We start from the raw sequence: 22,012 nt of genomic DNA on the forward strand, positions 1-22,012 counted from the left end.
AGAGGAAAGGGGAGCGGCCCGTGGGAAACAAACCGCGAAGAGGAGTTCAATCCTGGGAGACAGATGACCCGCTGTATGCCTCTACTGCTTGCCTGCCCTTGGAGCGCCAATACAGCCAAGTCCGTCACTATACAGCCTGTCCCATGCACACTGAACCCATGCAAAAATACTGTTGCCTCTGTGCTAAACTGCAGCCCACCAGCCATCACCAGTTCACCACACTCGCCTGACTCTCACTGGGCGACTGACAAAGAAGGATTTTCAATTACTCCCCAGTGACAGTGTTACGGCTCATTTTGTCTTCAGTCTCCAGATGCTGATGATGTCACATGGTCTTCTAATCGGCTCAATTCAAACCCACAATCTAAGCACAAAAGGTTTGCAGTAAGGTTTTGCAAAGAAATTTAAATGGAGGACAAAGAAGCAGAGAGCTTTGCAAAGGAACTAAACCAGTCAAAACATTACATAGGATATGACTCGCTGAATATTGTTAACTGGACTACACAGACTTTTTTCATTTTCATCAATAAATGTAATGTTCTCTGTCTAGAATATTTCAATTACAATATCTCAGATGTTACTTGTTTAAAAACTGGTAAATAAAAATAAATAATCATTAGTTGCAGCCCTGTTCACAATAACAAGTATAAAAAATAACAAATTGTTCATTAACTGGAATATTTGTGATGCATTAATCTTTTTAAAAAATATTCTTAAACATGAACATTTGTATTATTTTTCTCATTACAGACTTGGATTACAAAATGTAACTCAGATTCAGTTGAAAAATATTAGATTCAACACATATTATTGCTACAATCCACAGTCGACAGTATTTGAATATGCCATGGGCCTGTGTATATGTGTAGCACTCCAGAGCTGGGGAGTGTTGCTGATGTTATTGAATGAAAATGTCTAGCCTCAGCAGCAGTACATTCTGCATCATCATCATACTTTCTGTTTGGCTGTCTGAGTGACTGATGTAATAGTTGGGTATGGATAGGTGTACTGCAATTACTGTAGACCCCGTGCCTGATTAAATTCATGTCATATTTTTCCATCTTTCTCTTTTATTCATCTGATGCCATTTGAGGTTACATTGCTTCCAAGTTTAAATCACTACACCCCAATCTCTATAAGACTAATTGTGCAACCACTTAGTAATTAATACATAATGGTCCCTTTTATGTTTGCGTTTTGTTGCAAAGTGCTCTTTTTTCCAAGCTCATGGGGCCTACTAAGACACTGTGATATTAGACTATACAAATAAAGTTGACTTGTCTTGACTCAGAATTAAAGTTTCATGATGCAGGCCAGATACAGCGGGCAACTGCATAAAACAGAATTGCCGCCATTATCACGGGTTCAGCATGGGGTACATTACAGTATAATGGGGAGATAGTTATGCAAAGGCAGCACTTCTGTGACAGGCAGAAACATGGCAGCGCTCTGTAGGAGGCTAACGTTTCTTAAAGGACCACACACGTCTCAGGAATTAGATAGTAAAAGGTAGTTAGGATGCTACTTTTGCTACCTTTATCTGGAGAATCAAAATCATTTGTTTCAAGGACACCTCATAAGTATATATGATTATCAGACGACTTTTCGAGAGCTACTTACAATCTTACAATTTGCAATGAAGGCAAAGGTGAGTAGGTTCAAGTATTGATACTTCACAATAACTCCACTGCATTTAATTGAGTCATAGTTACATTCAGTTGAACAACTAACCTTATCAACAACTATCACTACCACAGTGACAACACTATCAACAATATCACTACTTCTCTTCCTATCTAGCAGTGATTCTTCAAAATACTACTTCAATTAATATATTACTTTATTTTCTTGTTTGTTTAAGCAATTTTATTTATTTATTTGATTGAGACAGAGTATGTTTAGAGAGAAACATGACACAATATGAAAACACACTGGATATGTAGCAACCCAAAACATGCTACATAGGTCTCCAAGAACAGTTGATAGTCAAGGTCAGTTAAATACAATTAATCAATGAACCTGCCCAGGGACTACAGGTGGAAATTTGCACTGATGCTACAACCTGGTACAATGCATCTCTCCTGTCAAGGTTAATGTAAAAATTGTGCACTGTCCCTGTCTCAAATAAATAAATAAATGAATAGTAGCCTAAGGCTAATTTCCATTCATTGTCCCAAATTAACAACTTAAAACAAGAAATCCATCTTTTGGAATCATGAAAAGTACTCAAAATGTTGCCTGTAACAGAAAGCTGAAGCCCATAAATGTACCTTTTCACTTTGTCATCAAAAGTAAAAACGTAAAAACTCATCTAATTCACACAAGCCATGTGCATGTACAGTCTATACATGCATATACAGATGCACTGATGGGACACATCGATCCCCGTCAAAATAGCTGTGGTTTTAGTGCGGTGATAAGAACCCAGATACTTACTCTTAACGGGAAGAAATGAAGAGCTGCCTTCCCCTTAATGTATACATTTGCATACATCGCTATAGCTGTTCATAAATAATGCATGGATGTTACAGAAAGCCCGTCTTCTCTCCATGCTATGGCTCACACACTCTAAGACGTATTGTTGCCGCTCCTCTCGTACATTACGGTGGCCTTACTTAAGCGTGTCTCTATCCGTCCCTCGACCTCACCTCATCCATCTCTTTGCATGCATGCCCAGGAAATTCCCCACATCTTGACAGTGTGACCTTGGCGGAGAGATCAGGTTCTGTGACTGATGGGCCAGGACAAATGCGGTCTTTTGCTCATATACTTGGGTTGGTGTGTGTGGGTCGGTCTCCCAGTGCTGGGCAGCTGTGTATGCGTGACTAACGGATGTTTTGGTGAAGTGCTATTGGGTGGTAAGTGCTAGTGGTTCCCTCTGGACACTTCACGCTAAAAGATATTGGACTCCTTAGGTCACGGGTCTGAATGGGAACTTTCCTATCATAGACAAGTCATGATTTTGCCCCAAGTGATTTAAAAACAAAGAACAATCCTAGAAACTAGATTCCCTGCAACTTATCACTTTGTGGTTTCTGAATAAGATGAATGTAAAAGGCATGGATGATATGAGGAAGCTATTGCAAAAGCATTCAGGGTCAAATTAAGTTAGCCTGAGTTTTGGTTATTTGTTATTTTATCCATCAGTGTCCTCTGCATCCTTTTTTCTCACTGTAGCTCTATGGCCTCCTTCACTATCCCTAAATCACACTTTGGTCTTCCTCAAGGCCTCCTTCCAAAGAGCTCTAACTCAAACTAATATATTTAGTACTTCTCATGTACAAGTTAAATTTAGAAAACCATAACACTGTCTACCCCTTTGAACCTTTTCTACCTTAGGACTAGGGATGCATCAATACATAAGCAGATATTGAATACTGGTGCAGATAATGCAGTTTTAGCTGGATCGGGTATTGGTAGACCCGTCACGATAATAGATGGTAGATAGAACAATCATTTTGGGGGTTAGTATTTATTGTGTGTGCTTTTTCCTTATACTAGTAGGGAACTTTTTGTTATTTTTCTGCACTATGATGGATTTGCCATAGACACCCCCACTCTCTGGAACTCTCTGCCCCTTCAAATCAGAAACTCAGACTCTCTAAACACCTTCGAAAAACTGCTCAAAACACACCTTTTCCTCACATCCTACAGCCCCCATGACTTCTCATTACTGTTCTGTCTGGCCTGTCCTTGTTTTAGTATTACTTCATTGTGAATGTATTATTATTATAACTATAATTATTATAATAATTATACATAAGTAGTAGTAGTAGTAGTAGTAGTAGTAGTAGTAGTAGGTTGAATAAATAACTTCTATGACTTATACATTCAATCTAACTACTAAAGTGTTTCATACTTACTAACTGTGTATTTATTGTAGCTCAAGTTTTTTGACAATTTCACATACCAGCTTGTCAAAGCCTGATCTTGTCAGATCTCAGAAGCTAAGCAGGGCTGGGCCTGGGTAGGGATGGGACTTGTCTGGGAGACCAGGTGCCACAGTGGGGCGCCAGTGGCAAAAACTGTTGTTGTGTCCTTAGGCAAGACACTTCACCTGCATTGCTTGGTATAAAAGTGAAGTGTGTCTGAGTGGACTAATGACCATGAGTTATGTTGGTGGTTGGAGGGGTCAGTGGCACAGATTGGCAGCTTCTCTTCCATCGGTCTGTCCCAGGGCAGCTGTGGCTACAAAAGTAACTAACCATCACCAAGTGTGGAGTGAATGAACAATGAACTGTAAAGCGCTGTGGGTGTCTTGAAAGGAGCTATATAAATGCAATGATTAATAATTAATATATTTATTTCAGTATTATTGTCTATGATCTATATTTTCTTAAGCAATATATCGTACATTTGTTATTGTGGCAGACCTTGATACCTTGGTGTAATATAAGTTAAGCCTTTAATTGGAAGTATTAAAACTATTTGCAGGTTGATTTTGTCCTAGAACATCTCATAAAGTTTGAATTTTATTCATCCAAAGCTGTTCAGGAGTTACTTGAAGGATAAATGACAATACAATTGCATCTGTAGTGTAATAAGTTAAGGAAATAAGAGTCATTTTCTATCCCCACACTTACACTGGTTAATATCAGTTATCGGCAGATACTTAAAGCCAAAATATTGATATCGGAACTGAAACAATTGGATTGGTGCATCCCTATGTAGAACTACAACATCTTCAAAGCTGCTACCTCCAGTTCTACCTCCTGTCGCTTCTCAACAATCTTGCTGAAACCCTTGACACAGATCTGACATTAACCTTAACCTTATGTGTTGTATGTACAGTTATAATTTGTATATGTTATATTATAGTAAATTGCTCATATATTTACTTTCCACACTTCATTCATGTATACTGTCCCTGTCAAATAAATATATAAATCTACGTAGGTACATTTGTCCTCTGCATTTGACCCATCCGCCAATGCTGCTAACTACGGGGAACATCTTGTGCACTTGATTGGCATATGAAATAATCAGTATTTTAGTCCTGCATGTCTATTCCTACACACTTTCAATGATATGATCAAACGCTCTACCCTATAAAGCTATGTGAATGTGCAGTCCACATATACTGTTACAAACTACTTTCAAATGTAAAAGCTATTTACTGAAAAGTGCTCTCACAAAATAATTGACACATTTTCCAAAGCTGTTCAAAATAACACTACAGTGGTCAATAAATGCAGCCCAGAGTTAAACAAAGATAAGAAACAGTTCTGAAAGTGCATCTAAGCAAAGGCATTTGCAATAGCGTTCTATTTTCATTCAATATAATAATACATGCATACACTACATTTATTCTTCTACTGTATACTACAAAGACTGCTTATACATAACAATTAAATGGCTATCGTAAATATATACTTCAAAAATACATAAAGAAATCGTAAGTAGTCTATGTTAATAAATGTATATATCAATTAGTTATTAAAAAGCTCTGACCTGACAAAGGGGTACTTTTTCTTTGAAGTAAATATGCTTTATATTTTTAATTGCTACCAATTTGTACACTTTTATTAAAGCAGTCTGTTCAAATGTAATTCTGGATAATATGTTTTTTTGTTTTTTTTTGAACAAGTATTTTCTATGAACAATCCATTTAGCATAATTGATAGCGTAAATTATTCTGGGTTATTGAACAGTCGCTGCAACAATGTGGCCTGAGGCAGTAAAAAGCACCAAACAAATTGAAGCATGTGTTTTGGGGATGGAAACTGGCCTGAGGAGGGGGAGTGGTACAAATAATGAGAGACAGTATCTGGTCTGATCAACCAACCACAGCTTTTTACAACACTAATTTATAACTCTAAAATAGATGATAATAAAAGATTAAGAAGCATCAGTGTGATTTGTAGAGAAAATCAGTTACAGTACATGTAATTTCTTTTACACGGTTCAATCAGGCAACACAGTAGTTTTAGAATTTCAGATAACAGCATAAATAATACCAACAGTTGAAGGAAGGAGGCGGGGTTAGGTTCAACTTCATTTGTATCTGTAAACTATTCATAGCTCTGAAAGCAAATGTGGTTAACATCATTCAGAAGATGTTAGCAGGTTTATTCAAAAGAGAGCACATGGCAAGTCAAACTGGCTTCATGTCACATAGTACTGAGAGGCTCCATAAGTTTAAATGTATTTTGGTGTATATGTTTAAAATGGTTGCATAATGTTAAGCAAGCACATCTCCTCTGTCACTTAACAATGTTCAGGCATGTTTGGGATTTTTTTCCCCTGCAGCAAACCCGAATGTACGCAGAATTATCTTATCAAACACTGCACAAAAACACATCTCTTTGTTCTTACTAATTAATTAAAACACCCAAATCTTCTCCTCTGCACACTCCGCAAGTTAAAAAAGAGAGACATGATTGCAAACACATTTATAGGTTCCATATAAACAAGTTTAAAATGAACACACAAGTTGTTAATTAATACAGTCCGCAGCTGACAATTTGCAGAGGAGTTAGGAGATTAAACCACTTCATTAGCGTATGGAGACAAGAAGAGATGAGACAGGCAGAGCTCGGGGAGAGGCGGACAGAGGAGCAAGTCGGAGTTGTTAGTGTTCGAAAGAGAGACACTTTCAAGGCAGTAATTATGATGCAGAAAGAATGTAATTATTTCACCATAATGCCAGAGGGCTCTGTGTGTCCTCTAATAGTGATGGCTGACAATCTAATAGACCCCAGATGGAAGTCGTGAGTGGGGCTTAATTGGTCTTTAAACCTAAATGGCTTGTCTTAACAAATTCTGGTTCTATTCTAAAATGTGACTGCACCCTGTGATCCTGCCCAGTGCTGAGTGACAGTTTTGATCAGAGCAAAACCAGTATCACCGTATGTTTCACACAGTCTGACAGCCTGCAGTAATAAGTCAGAGGTATTGTCAAAAGGGAATTTAAGCCACTGTCATGTTTCACACTTTCCCTGGAGAATTGGAGTCTGCTGCATTTGCAAGAGGCAATTATATACACAGAGAATACTCAAGTCCCATGTTCGGACTGTGGAGTAATTTGGCAAATTCCAGAGACAATTCTGAGTCAAGTTGTGTTTTGGCTTTCATGACTCAACTTGGACTGAACTATTTGTTTTGGATGCTTGGACGAGGACTGGGACATGTGGATGAAAATAAAATCAGATTTGGAATGAGCATGGCAAATTGCTCTTGGGTCTGAACTTTTTTACTCCGAATTTAAAACTGAAGCCAATTTGCCCATGTGCCAATGTGCCTTTATGACTGGAGTCTGACATACTTGAACTTGTATGTAACATTTTATTTCACAAATACAAGACAACTTACACTGTCTTGCTGACTTGGAGTTACCACTGAATAGAGATACATAGTGCTACTAAATGAGCATGTCTCTGTGTCTGTGAACTAGGCTTGTCATGATGACAAATTTTGAGGTGTGATATAATGGTAAATGGTCACATTTTTATATAGCGATGAAGAAAATATAGATGATAAACAATAATACTGAAACTAATTTATGTCACTGACACAATAACCCTAAAGCATGATTATCCACAAAAAAACTATTCTAAAAGTACAATATCAGAAATTATAAATAAATAGTAGAATGAAACACTTAAAGTTTGTATTTATAATGAGTTCAACCTTTTTCAGACAGTCAAAAAATTACCAAAAATCTCCCAGTAGGACAAAGTTAATGTTCACACGATACATGTAGATCCAGCTTTCATATACTGAACAATAAGTCAGTATATTTAGCGTGACAGGCTTACTGTGGACTGAAATCACCCCAAAGCTCCAGTGATATAAAGATTTGACTTGTAGTTTTTGCATAATGCTCACTCTTCTTGAAAGACTGGCCTTAATATTTGTTGCACACTGTAGAGTCATGTCAGGCTCTTAATGTCTTTTTACACATTTGCTAAAGTGACAAAATAAATGATCCCCCTATAATGGATAACCACTTTGCACCTGGTTGCTGCTTTTCCCTGGGCACTGATGTGAACATAGCTTTATGGAGAATGAAGTCTGACAGTATTCTGAGCATAACTCCAGTCGTAGAGAGGCACTGATGAGCTGAACTGTCTGGACTTAATGGAAAAGTTGGTAGTAAGAACAGACCGCAAGTGGTTCTTTTTTTCCTCTTGTTTTTTTTTTTTTTCTTTTTATTCATGGCTCTGAAAGCTAACAGTCTTTCTCTTATTTCTTTTCCTACTCAAGCAAAAAGTCACAATCTGATTTAAATCATCAATTCATCTTTTTGCTCACAGAATTATGTTCTGTAAAATCCATTTTTGAAGAAAATGCCTATTGAAATCTCAGTATGTCCAATGTGATATTTTCAAGAGGCCTGCTCCACAAATTACTTGCTCAAAATTCCTATCTTTTGACGTTATCTTATGCCATGGTTGAGCATTACAACACACAAGATGTGTACTACAGTATAGGTACAACCACAAGAGATAAATGTATTTCTCAGTACAGAACATAAATCATTTAAAATAATATACATTTTTTATTATGAAATAGGTCTATACAATTCCATTTCAGAATGTCCTTAATTTAAACAGAAAGTAGAAGAAACACTGCAGTAGTTATATGTTCTGTTTTGTTGGTAAGAGGTCTGGTCATGTGACACATGCTAGGCTCTGTGTGCATCTCAGCATTTTGAGATTATTTCTTGAATCAGACAATTTGCTGAATGTCACTCTCCATTCTTCCCCAGTCATGCTGCTGCCCTGTCAAATAAATGCTGTGGGCCAGAAATATCCCAAACCCCTCTGATCTTTTAGCTTGGATCACGGTCAGGAGTAGCTAAAGAATTAGGGTGGGAAAACACTTCAGAAAAATCCCACCTTCCCACCTGGCCAAGGGAATCAAATCCAGGACCTTCTTGCTGTGAGTCAGAAATGTCAACCACTCAACATTTGTGCTAACTATGCAACAGGCTGCAGTGACCCCAGACAAAATGGCGAGCTGCAGAATTGAAAAACACAAGAGTTTTATTGTAATTACTTGATTCCTGAAGTGCATCCTTTCCCTGTGGCGCAGTGTGGCTTTGGCAGATGTGCTCCAGCAGCTGAACTGTACTCAGATGAACGCAGTCGGGGGTTATGTTCACACCAACCCCAATACTCAGATCAGCAGTTGACCCTGACCCTGCTCACAGCCAACTTCTAATTGTGACACGGCACATATGGCACACAATTATTCCCAGTAATCTGTTGCCATGGTGACGGCTGACCCTGATGGCTGCTGATGCTCCCTCTCCATGTCCAGCTCAGTGGTTGGTGGCAGTTTTGCTCTCTTAAAGTGCTGTGGATTTGGCGTGTACATTATCACTTTAATCTGCTCTTGTTCAATCAGCCCCCGCAGCGCAGAGTGAGAGTCAGTCACTCAGCTGCATGTGGGCAAACGGGGACGTATGTTTAACCGACTACTTTGCACTTGCCCAATATTAACATAAAATCTTCTATAACTCATACATTATAAGCCCTCTATCAGCTCCCCTTTGTGAAATGAATGCCTTTCAAATACATATAACCATCAATGCTTTCCGAGACCTCCTTTCCTTTTGGTATATATTTTAAGTATTTATCTCTGGCTAGATGTGTGGTTAGCACCCTTGAATGTCTTGAGTTCCATTTTTATTTCTATTTTTGAGCAATCAATTATAATGTTCCATTTTGTTTCTGTGTAACATTTTCCAGAGCTTTCTGTTTTTCATTTGGATGTCCAATTCTTGCGATGCCAAAGCTTCCCAGCCAAGTCTCCTGCCTGACTTCAGCATCTGCTTACCTTTATACTGCTGTCGCTCTGCACTACACCTATTTGGAATTAAATCAAAATGCATTCATCATTAATTTAACAATGAATCAAGAAATATCCCCAGGTGAATGAAAACTCAGCCTTGACACTCCTGACAGTGTCTATGTATGAAAAATTATTCATATTCAAAACGTTTTTCTTTTGGTACTTAAAAAATATTGTTTGCAAAAACTCAAGCAGTGCATGAGAAAAAAAGCTCTGAAACCATGCTTTGGACAAATTACAATCTGAAGGTAATAATCATTATAATACATCAAATTTTAGAGATATTGGACCTTAATGCCTAATGCAATCCACTCAAGGTTGCATCAATACTGTTATGTCAAAGTACAATATATATTGTGGTGTATAATGACATCCAAGTGACTCAGCTTTAAGCAGATACGGAAGATAGAATAAGCCACTTTAATTATTATCACCTAGGCACATGTTGCCTATTGTCTATATAATTTTAGTATTCTGTTTAAGTGTCTGTGATATTTGCTAGTTTTGTCAAATTATCAACTAATATGATTTATTCTCTTTTTCATGACAGGGATATATAGTTTATAAGTATATAAATACGTGAGTATTTCCAGTGTGATTTACCCTACATTAAAGTAGATTCCAGCACACACAGTCAACCTTAAAACCACAACTGCAACTGAAATGTAAATATATTACCACAGTTTACTTTGGATGACAGACACCAGTTGACCCCTGAGATGAACGGTGTCAACCAATCAAAACAAAGGTCACGTTTCAGGAGGTACCACCTTTTTTCTAAACCCATATCCACAGCCTTAGTCCTTAAAAAGCTGTCATCAAACTGTCATGTCTTCCATCCTGCCGTCCCCTCCCCTTGACCACAGTGGCCCCGCAGTGCTAAGGAGGCTCTCTCTTCATCTTCAACACATTTACAATAAATCAATACGAGCTGAGGGGCTGCAGAAATAGTGCGAGGCGGATTGATTTTTGAGCATGTTATGGTAGCCACGGAAGACATTCAATTTCCCAAGTGAGGGAGACTTGTGGAGACAGTCAGGCTTTGCGATGCATGCAGGATTAAAGGGAAGAGAAACCTCATATAGACAAAAGCAAACAGAGGGGGCATGTGTGGTGATTATAGCTCCAAATGTAATCCCATCACGATTAAAAGACCTCCTAAGAATGCGCCTCTGGTATTGTTTGATTCTTTTCTAACATCTTTTACAAATTAGTCATTATCTCTTGCATATGCCATTTGGGAGTCTTGGCATATTGTAGAGACACAATAGTTGAAAATGACATACATGAAACAAATCACAACACAGTGTCAGTGGAAAATTATTAACAGCTGCTATTGCTGGGTTTCATATAATATCACAACATTCTATAGGTCAATAATATTTAATACAGATAAAATGAATAGGATAAAAATACAGGTTTGTAGCAATAATTTTAATTCTAGGGTTTAGTTAAAATATATAATTAATCAATAATAGGCCCAGTATTTGTGAATTTTCCTTTTGTTTGTTTATTTCTTAAGAAATCTAGCCCTTGCCCTCCTTTTGGGTGTATCATCATCACATTCTAGAATCTGAAATCCATAAATTTCCCAAAAAATTACTGTGATATTTCAACATTGGCTTGGCATACATATATAAAAATGTGACCATGTGACCAAGTCTTTAATTAAAGGTGCACTATGTATAACCTTTCAAGTACATGGTATGTTCTTGAGTACCTTTGTTTTGGCAGTTATTGTTTTAGAACTTTAAATCTTGTCTATCTTCTGACACCGGGTTTAGCAGGTGTATCACTCTGAATTGAGTTTTACACTATCTGAAATGGCTTTCACTGAAAGCAATCAGAAAATGCATAAAGTAAGGACGACTTTTTGATTCTGATTGGTTGGAGTGAAACAAACCGGAAAAGCAAACTTTGTTACAACCAGTATAGTGAGAAGTACAGATATCTTCCCTGTCTACAAATGCAAGAGAGCTTACCATCTGCAAGTTTTTCACACAAAAAAAAAATAGACTGTACTGGCGCTAAAATAGGCTGAAGTACGTTTGTTGGCATCGCCATGTTTGTTTTGGTTTGTTTGGGCATTTCACCTTCGCACCAGTGGGGGCATGCCAAGATGGATGCTTATGAGTCTGTGAACTCACAAATATCTCATTATCACTTCATTTAGTGTGTGTTTTTCTATTTTGTTTAGAAATACAGTAAATGGGAAAGTGAAACGCCTGAGGAAAACCATAAACAATCAAGGCAATAACCCTCAGCTTCAGATTGACATGTTCCACACTGTACAAAAGAGAAGTGTATCACTTTTAAAGATCACTCCCTTATGTCAGGCACCCACAGCAGCCTGACATAAGGGCAGAACTACACAGTGTGCATGTGGTGTACATCGAGGACTGTAAAAACATCTACCATCAAGAAGGTGAAATATTCTTTTTGTTAAAGACAGATTTTGCTTTGGTGTTCCAGATAGAAAAGAACTATGATTCTGCTTCTTGTGTCACTGGTGTGTTTCCCTGCAGATACCTTGGTCCCTTTGGGACAATAACATATATTGATGGATATGCAATATTTAGCATCAAACTGCATGTGAGAGGGTGGAGTCCAGTAACTATATAATAAAAGTATTACAATGTTCAAACTATAATAGATTCAAAGCCTCAGAGCAAATTAATTATAGTTATCATAACGGCATACCACTTAACAATATATATTGATTGTCCTGTCAATCAATTAGTCAACTAGAATGGGGGTGTTGCAAAAGCTTGAAAAACAATGAAATCTTTCTATAATATGGCCTTGTGTCTGACCAAAACGGCACCCCCAACTGTTGCTGTGTCATGTAAATTCTTATAATCTAAATAAAATGATCAGTCGATGAATACATATTTTGATTGACTAAGAAATCATTGCATGATCAATCGACTAAACAGCTAAAGGACTGCAGCCTTCATTGATTGATGTTAAAACTGACATCTTTAAATGTTATTAGTAAAGTTGTTGTTTTTTTCCTTTCACTATATTTTGTGTGGCAGCCAGTAAAGGATGTTCCTGCAGTATGTTGTAATGCGATACACTGGTAGAAGGATGCTCTGTGAGTGTGTGTCCTCTGAGCTGCAGGGATGGCTGCCGTTTGCTTCTCTGAAGAGTATGTCCTGTTCTTAGAGTTGCCAGCACACAGGACATCAGCAGAAATGACCAGGCTGCAGTACATTTCCATATCCAATCTCATTCAGGCAGAACCTAAGAGTGTGGAATTTCACCTTTGGAAACAAACCAATTTAGAAAATATGGAGCCATCGACAGGGGAAGATTGGAAATACAAGTTAGAGCCGTATGCAGATTAAATGATTGACTCAGAAAGAAAAGAAAAAAGGAGGTGTGTTAGTCTGAAAATCTCAGATTTATTCAAATGCACTATATTCACCTTGCACACAAAATACTGACACGGTCAACCAGATTGAACCAGAACCAGATTAAACATTGGATGTAGATGGGTAAATCTAACATTCACATGTTGAATTGTTCTCTTTATCCATTATTTCATTTGATATTACTTTTACTTATGTTAAGCCACACAGAAGCTTCAATAATATGTAAGTACTATATATATATATATATATATATATATAAAAAAAAAAAAAATGTGTTTCTCACCTTCCACGGTGGTAGGTCTCTCTCACCCTCATTGAGCTCGGGTCCTCTACCAGAGGCCTGGGAGCTTGAGAGTTCTGCGCAGTATCTTTGCTGTTCCCAGTACTGCACTTTTATATATATATATATATATATATATATATATATATATATATATATATATATATATATATATATATATATATATATATATATATATATATATATATTATCCCTGTCAGCACATAGAACTGTCTTCATTTTAAAATGTGTTCAAAGAGCCCTTACTTGTCATGATCACTCATATGAGGAGACTTAAGAAGTGACTTCAGTCATTTTCTTGTTGATGATGTAGCCAATAAGTCATGCACAGTCCATGCCATTGCCCCATCCATCTCATTCCCTTCATTACTCTCTGAAGTAGAATACATCTTTGAGAAGACAGAGGGATAACTCAGCCTTGATTCCCATAGTCTATTCATGCAGCTATTAACCTTGAGACACCTGATTGTGGCTGCCCCATAATGATGCTATTATGTTTTCTCCGTTAGCTTAAGCGATTCATTAGCAGGTAAATATAAAACCAGTTTGTGATGGAAATGATTCCATTTGGCTTTGAGGTGAATCTATACTGATGGAATTACATAAAGCCATAACTTCATCTGACCTCTACAGGGAAACAGCAGAAGCAAGTAGTACTATATATATATATATATATATATATATATATATATATATATATATATATATATATATATATATATATATATCATTAACGGATCCTTATATCTTTGCCTTGATGATATTTTATTCCTCTCATGATGAAAAACAGGAGTCAGAATGTCCGTTATGTTGTACAATGGAGACCTTTCTTTATACCAGATGTTCTGCCTTGACCTGTATGCTCTTTGCTTGAAATTCTGATTGAGTATTGAATAATCCCAGTACGGTTTTAGGATCCTATTTAGAAAGAATGAGGTTGGGCTAGATGTCCATCAAAAGGAGACCCAAGTAGCTTATATTCACATCAGCCAGTCACAGTCACCTCTACCTGCACATTCTTTTTTCACCATTTTGAGGTAATTCCAAATGCATATTTAATGAAGATTTAGCAAGGAACCCAAAGATAAATTATCCAATGGCACTATTACAGTCTTCCGGGCAGAAAAATGGCTCCTTATATGCATACGTTTATCTCCCCTTAGAGGGTTGTTTCCTACTTTTATGACTATTCAATTGTTTCTGAACGGATAATGGAAACACACTATAGCCTGAGCACAAGATATACTTCTGAGTATAGCAACACTATGTGAATTACCTTTTACTGAATAACATGGCTTTTTTATATGCATTAGGCTTATGTTCCTTTGTTTTCATATCCAATACAAGTGTTTGGATGTGTAAGAACAAAGAAGATATTATGTTGCATTGCAAGCAATGATGACTTTTTACAATGTTAGGAACATCATGTAGTTAGCTTTTGAAACCTTTACTTTAGCACTGAGGTGCCATTCTTGAAGCTGATGGTTCTGATGGATACTTGCATAGTCAAAAGATAGTGCAAAGTCCATGCCACATATCAAGTGCTCCAATTAGTACAGAAAAAAGGTGCTCAAATTGTAGGAAGTCAGAATGACTAATGAATACAAAATATGTCACATGACTGGGTCAAGGCCTGCTCACATTTGCATAGTGTTTTTCTACCCTTAAGACACTCAAAACTCTTCACATCAAGAAACCACTTATCCATTCACACACACACATCCATATCCACACAGTATCTATCTGCAGGAGCTTACTAGCACTTTACCAAAACAGCTTCTGCTGCCCCTACTGCACTGGGGAGGACAAGAACAAGTACAAGAACATAGTGTCCAGCGGAAATGGAAATCTAATCCTGAAGCCTGGTCCAGCTGTAACCACCCTTCCTTGTGTACCTCACACTTTTCCCTCCACCTCAGAAGCCATAGGGCCGGCCTGCTGACACATCTGTCAGTACATCCCTAGGAGACCATGCATAGCACTGCTTGGAGTGCTTTCTCCACTCAGTCAGCATTACTTTCCTCATATTTGTACAAGAAAATAACTATTACACAGACACATTTGAGAGAGGTGCACCAAATCAACACAATTACTAAGAATCACAGTTCAATTTGGTACTACTTACTTGCCAATGTAGGTGCAGTTGGATGTCCCATTGCTCTAAGTGTTGCTTAGGGGCTTGAGCCTTGTAGCTATTCTAAAGGCTGCTGTATGAAGAGATGTCGCGCCTCTCCTCTTATAGAAGCATGTGCTTTATCTGTTAACAGTGCGACGTCCGGGATATGTGATCAGGAGAATATAAGTTCAGCTTCCTGTGTGCTCACAGTTGAACTACAACCTGCTATGACTCATTATGCAGCGCTTTGAAGTACTCCAGATATATTCTATAAAACATTGTTGGTTTTCATTTCATTTTTCTATGGGTAGTATAACTTTATCATCATAAATGGTTTCCCTGGTCTCTTCAATTATGCCCTTCTTGGTGCAACTTCTGTATTAGATAGTGATAAAAATCTGTGTTGCATATAAATACACATATAACATATTTAAATTTATATTTGCTTAAAATTAAACTTGAATTGCAAACAATAAATAAGTAATAAATAAATAGCATGCAGACCTGTGATTATACTATTAGAAATGCAGAGAAAAGTTCAATAAATGTTTATTTTTTAATCAATTTAACCAAATGGAATCAAGGGTATACCAGTCACCTTCAAATATTTGATATTAAAATATCCTGTCATTCCATATCTGCTTTTCAAAAATAGAAAAAAAAGGCATGGTTCAGATTGCAAAGAGGTCATACAGTTAACAAGGCCATGCATATGGGAGAGTTGCCTTCAGTTATAACCTTCACTGAGGAAAAGCCTTAACTTTGCCTGGCTCCTCTGAATATGCTCCACAAAATGGCACCATCTGCCAGCCACACAAGCCTAAACAAAATAACACCCTCCCTGTTAAGGCACTAAATCACTTTCTATGTAAGGCACTCTTCACTTACGTAACGACTTTGACAGTAATGGCTCGTTACCACTTTGATCCACCAACACATAAGCAGCACACACACTGTACATCCATTCTAACAATAGGACTGCACTCAGCGCCAGCCTCTTAGGTTTTTGATCCCACAATCTCCAGCAATACAAAGTGAATGGGTTGCATGTCTCTGAGTCACATGAATTAATAGTATTTTAATACCCAAAAGAAAAATGAGATGGTTGATAGGACAGAACAAGACAAAAGCGTGGCCAAACAATACCACAAAAGCTTTGACTAGAAATGTTTACGTTATGAAGGTATTATTTCCCTATATAATGCACTGTAATTGCGTAATAATCTACCATATTTATACTTTTGTTTATCATTTGTTATCATGTTGGTCTATCATGTTGTTCTATGACTCTACACATCTCATGTTCATATGGTATGGATAAGAGTGAGCACACATACCTTTGGAACATACTCACAATATACATAAGAGCACAAATATGCCATGTGCTGAAGGTTCAAAGCAGAATCCTAACATTCATCTGATGTTGAAAAGAGAAAGTAGAGTTTGAAGAGCTTCTGAAGAGCCTGGCATAGTTTCCCCATCATGCTGCCACCCGGAGCAGGCCAGAAAGTGGAGCTGCGGTTGTTAGTGTTGCCATAGCGCTGGACCCCCCACAGGGAAATCACAGGCCCACTGAACCAGGCCCAAGACTCTCCTCTGGCTCTGCTGTGCTCCAGTCCACTCTCTGCCTCCTTCCCCACTTCCAGCTAGCTCAGCAGGTTCATTAGTCTGACAAGGTTAGCCACAAAATCCTAGCCAGCCCACAGAGTATCCCACATGTATGCATTACACAGCTCTGCGCATATTCTACCTGTCATACAAAGGACTGCGACAATCAGCAAAAGGCCACTGTATAACACATAACCCTGTCATCTAGTGAAGTGAAACTGTAATAATTGCATTTGGCTCCACAAAATAGTATAGTGTACGTATCATATATAGGCCTGTCACGATAAATACTAGGGTTGATTAAATAACTTCTATCATTCATTAAAGAAATTAATGATAGAAAGAAAGAAGAAATGCTATTGTATCTATTGCATGTCATGTTTTAATAATATTGTACATTTCAAATCATTTTTTGTGGAGATTTCAATGTTATTGTTTATTGTATACATTTTCTTCAGCAATATGTACTTGTAGTACTTCAAAATTTGTCATTGTGACAGGCCTTGTCACAAATTTGCTCAATTAAACATCTTTAACTGGATGCTGGCATTTCTAGCATGATTATAAAAATGCTTTTTTTTTCTCACTATACACAGTGTATTAATGAATGCAACTGTATGCACTGCCACCATGAGCCAAACTGTTTTTGGGCAAGAATCCTAAGGAGACACGGGAAGAATATGCAAATGGTTTGTCCAATGCAGGAATCAGACCCTCTTGCTGTAGGTTAAGAGTTTCACTGTGCAACTGTGTAGTACAGACTCTATTTAAACCATATTTCTTTCTGGGAAACTGGGAAAAGCTGAACACATAACAGTAAAATGTGTGAGTGGCTGTGTATCTGTACTCTTGTGTACAAAAGTTAAAAGTCCTTTATTAATACACGGCCTGGCCTACGCATTTAGACTTTTTTTTAGCTCTACTACCGCTCACACATTTTTACAGTAATGTTCACCTGTGTCTTACATTGAACTTTTCTGGAGGTCTTTAGAAGCACTCATTACTTCCTTGTAATTTAATGGTTTTATCTTGCTGGAAGTAAAAAATGATAAGGCCACTATCGATTTTCCAAACAACATTCACAATATTATTGATATATCATCATAAGCTGCCCACCTCTACAATTTGTATGATCATCTAGCCCCATATGCCCCTCCATTTTGAAGCAAGGGCACCATTTGCATTGGATCCTGCCACAAAAGAGAAACTTTGAGCTTGTCTTCAGCACTACAAGGACTGAAATGGCTTCCATGTTTAATAATTCACACCACCTGTCTGGTCAAATCTGAAGCAGGACAAACATGTGGCTGTAGATGGAGCCTAAGAAAATCTCCAAAAACAAAAGGCATGGCAGTTGATGTCATGAGGAGATGGAGATAATAATCTGATTTTATACTGTATTTCTTTTACATCAATGGTACAGTACAGTACATAATATTTTGGATAGTGCTGGCCTTAACAAAGTTTCTTTTTAATACAGACTAATTAACCTCATGGCTGTGGTCAGCATCAGGAGTCTCATGTGTGAAGGTCTATCCAAATAAATTGAATTTGCACCATGAACAAGTCGTCCATTTTGCTCTCCAGTATCTCCACAGCTGCAGCACCTCTCAGCACCGATGAGGAGGGGCCATGCATGAGGCACTGATTCATGTTGTGCAGCCAAAACACAATATTTCAATTAACCACAATCCACAAAATACTTAATGTAAACTCATGTTTGCCATTCACTTTTTTTTCATTTGGATTTGACACTTGGAATTTGTCGCATAGTAATTTACATATTTATTCATTTTAGTCACATCCTTTTCTTCTCCAAGCATCTCCATGATCTGAACTCCACTAGGAACTTATACAGTCTCCAAAGTTAAAACAACATTTTCCACTGTGCTTTTTTTTCTTGAGGGAGGGTCTAAGGACATGAGATACTCTGGGACAGATGCCTGCTGTTTTAATTTTGGATTATACGAAAACAAATTGAATCGCATTTGACTGTTGGTGAATGCAGATTACTTCATGTTTAAAAAATAGCAAAAAAAACTTAATATTAAATAGGCTAATACAATTTATTCATTTGGTCATTTGTATAGTATGTTCGGTTGTATATTACTGATTTATAGACATCTGTTTACATCCTACAGTCTGATCTTGTTTCCGGGCACATTTCATGTACGTTTTGAATTTCTAAGATAATTTCATAACTTTGGTTTTCCTAGACTTCATTGGTAACAAAAGAGACACTGATGTCTAATCAAATATGCAGAAGCACATGAAGAGTTGGCCTTAATTTTGTGATATGAAAACACTTTTTTCCTGCTTAGTTGGAAATTAGTGTGTCAATAGCAAGCAAAGAAAATGTTTGTTGTCAATAGCTGGAATTTTTTGTAACATCCAAACATACAAATCCATTTGAGCACCACAAGTTCAATATTTGAGAATCTTTTTAAGATGCACTCAATTCTTTTGCTTTTTCAATTAAGATGTTTTGGCTCATAAAATGCTCATGCTTACTGACAGGACAGTAAGCAACATGAAATCAGGGCGAAGAGACATTGAGTAAATAATTGAAGATAAAAGAATAAATCTCACAGTGCTGAGGCCTGCATCCAGGCATTCAGACTTATATCTTTGCCAAGGTGATGTAGGACCAGTACCTTCTTTTCACAGACTAAAAAAACAGTTTGAGACTAAATCAGAGGCCTCTCTGTGTACTTATTTTTCTGCAAATGTGCTGTTTCTAGGTACATTTATTCTCATGCTTCTGAACAAAGCCAAGAGACAATGCAGTATACGTGTGTGTGTGTGCAGTAAGTGAGGTAGAGGGAAGCAGATGTTGGGAGCAGAAGGACATACAGCAGCATTAGTCATCTCCGAACATTTCCCCAGCTCTCGCCTCATCTCACACTTCCAAATAAGGCATGATCTGAGCTTTATGAAAGATATAATGCCTTTCTATCCCTTGGCTTATCACTCACATTAAAGTGCAATTAGTTCTTCCAAGCCTGTTCTAGGTTTAAAAATAAGATGTTATTTCCTTGACAGTTCTTGCTTTTCACTAAATGGTACCACTACTTATAATAGTGATGTTTAAATGCTTGTCTGTACATTTTTGATTACATGAGGACAAATAGGACTCATATTCTCTTACTCATTGATCAGCTGCTGCACCTCAGTGGGGGATAATGGTTACATGAAAATCAGCCAGCTGTAATAAAAAATTTAATTCATCTCAGGCAAATCAATAACAAATCTCTTTAGCTGTATATGTAAATGTGGGCAGAGTTCACCTCTGCTAGAAGATTTTTAAAGACAACAGGTGAGATTTGGGAGACACAGCAGGGGGAGGAGAAGGGAGAATTAAAACAATCAAATTAAGACAATGAATGGGTTCATAGGGAAGTTAAGGAATTCATTTAGATTGTTTTTGGAGTTGGTGAGAAGTTCATTCTCAATACTTTTGCCTCGACAACACTGCCACAAACCAAGGACACATCTGTGCATTTTTTTCTGCCTAAACAATCCTGTTATTCATTTATGAAGCCAAAGTTCAATTCATGTTTATTTGTTTTATGCTAAGGCTATTTTAACCAAAGCTTTTATACATGAAGATGGACTTGGGCTTCCTCACCATAGTCTCCTCTGTCACATTCACACGTAAAGCAGGGCAGACCATATGAAATCACAGCCTGTGTGCGACTGTGTGTTCGCCCAGTCCACAGTGCATACAGAGTTGCCTCAGAAATCAGATTCTTTCTCTGTAGGATCCCTCTCATTTTTCCCTTTCTGGACAGTTGTCAATAACCCTCCACTGACCTTGTGAAAACACACTGACCATTCCCCAAAGTAAGCTCGCCTCACTGAGACGCAACTCACGTCCGCTCCTTGTCTCTGTGGATCGGAAAAAGCCATTGAAAGAGCGCTAAAGTGTTAATAGCTGCAAGATGATGAGGATCGAAATGCTGATGCCATATTTCACAGGTGAATTGCTCTCCCAAAATCAAAACCATTTTTCAACCTGAACCTGGCGCGATGTTCCAGCAGTTCACATTTGGCTAAACACTTATTTGGGGCGTATTTTAGCGCATCGTATCGCGCTAAACTGAGAATTCTGTCAAGATAAAACAAACCCAATACAATACGTGCAGAATCTTGCCGTGTTCAAACGATGCGGAGACTAAAAGTCCACGAGGCTGCACCACCACGCAAATGCACCACTCCTCACACCTCAAGCACGCAGCTGGTCTGTGTGTGGATGTACGGGCGCATACCTGGTTCTTGTGCCGGGTCCCATCTTCGAGTTCAGAAGAGCTATTCATGGCTCCCCATCGGTCATTCACCATCCTACGGAGAACGTGAACATCAGATCCGCCTCGGTCGTAACGTTTTAACGAGAGACAAATATTCGGAGCTTTCCCCCAACTCTTTTAGCCAGCAATTGGAAGGAGATAACAGGCTACTCCATCAGGGCAAGACAAAATGGAAGGGAGGCTCAACTAGCTCAGCCTTCAAAAATAAAACTTAAATCCTTTCAGTTTGTTTTCAGCAATGTATTCCGTTTGAAACAACTTGAGAAGTAAATCAATTTTCCTCCTCGATGATCGAAGTCCTACTCCGTAAACGTGTTAAAGGTGTGAAAGGATTGTCAGTTTTTCCATTCTCGCAGGTTATGTCCGATCTGTTCCTACGGCGAATATCAGACGAGGAGATGTGTTTTGATCAGTGCGATGAGCCCGGTCCCTGTGCGCCTGCCTTGTACGCGCCGCGCACTTGGAATCTGCCGTCAATGCTTCTCTGTCGCTCCTCTCCTCCGCG

General features: G+C 38.0%; 1 protein-coding gene across 2 annotated transcripts in view; it reads right to left on the reverse strand.

Moving 5' to 3' along the window:
• Positions 1–21,540, reverse strand: part of fibcd1b (fibrinogen C domain containing 1b) — a 106,955-nt gene extending 85,415 nt beyond the window's left edge. For both annotated transcript variants that reach the window (XM_055153686.1, XM_020921898.1), the window contains exon 1: positions 21,469–21,540. In XM_055153686.1, coding sequence (XP_055009661.1) covers positions 21,469–21,540 — 72 coding nt within the window. The remainder of the gene's footprint in view (positions 1–21,468) is intronic.
• Between the last annotated feature and the right edge of the window lie 472 nt (positions 21,541–22,012).

Source organism: Boleophthalmus pectinirostris, unplaced genomic scaffold, assembly GCF_026225935.1.
Source record: "Boleophthalmus pectinirostris isolate CB_2022bp ecotype Guang Dong unplaced genomic scaffold, ASM2622593v1 HiC_scaffold_18, whole genome shotgun sequence".
NCBI lineage: Eukaryota > Metazoa > Chordata > Actinopteri > Gobiiformes > Gobiidae > Boleophthalmus > Boleophthalmus pectinirostris.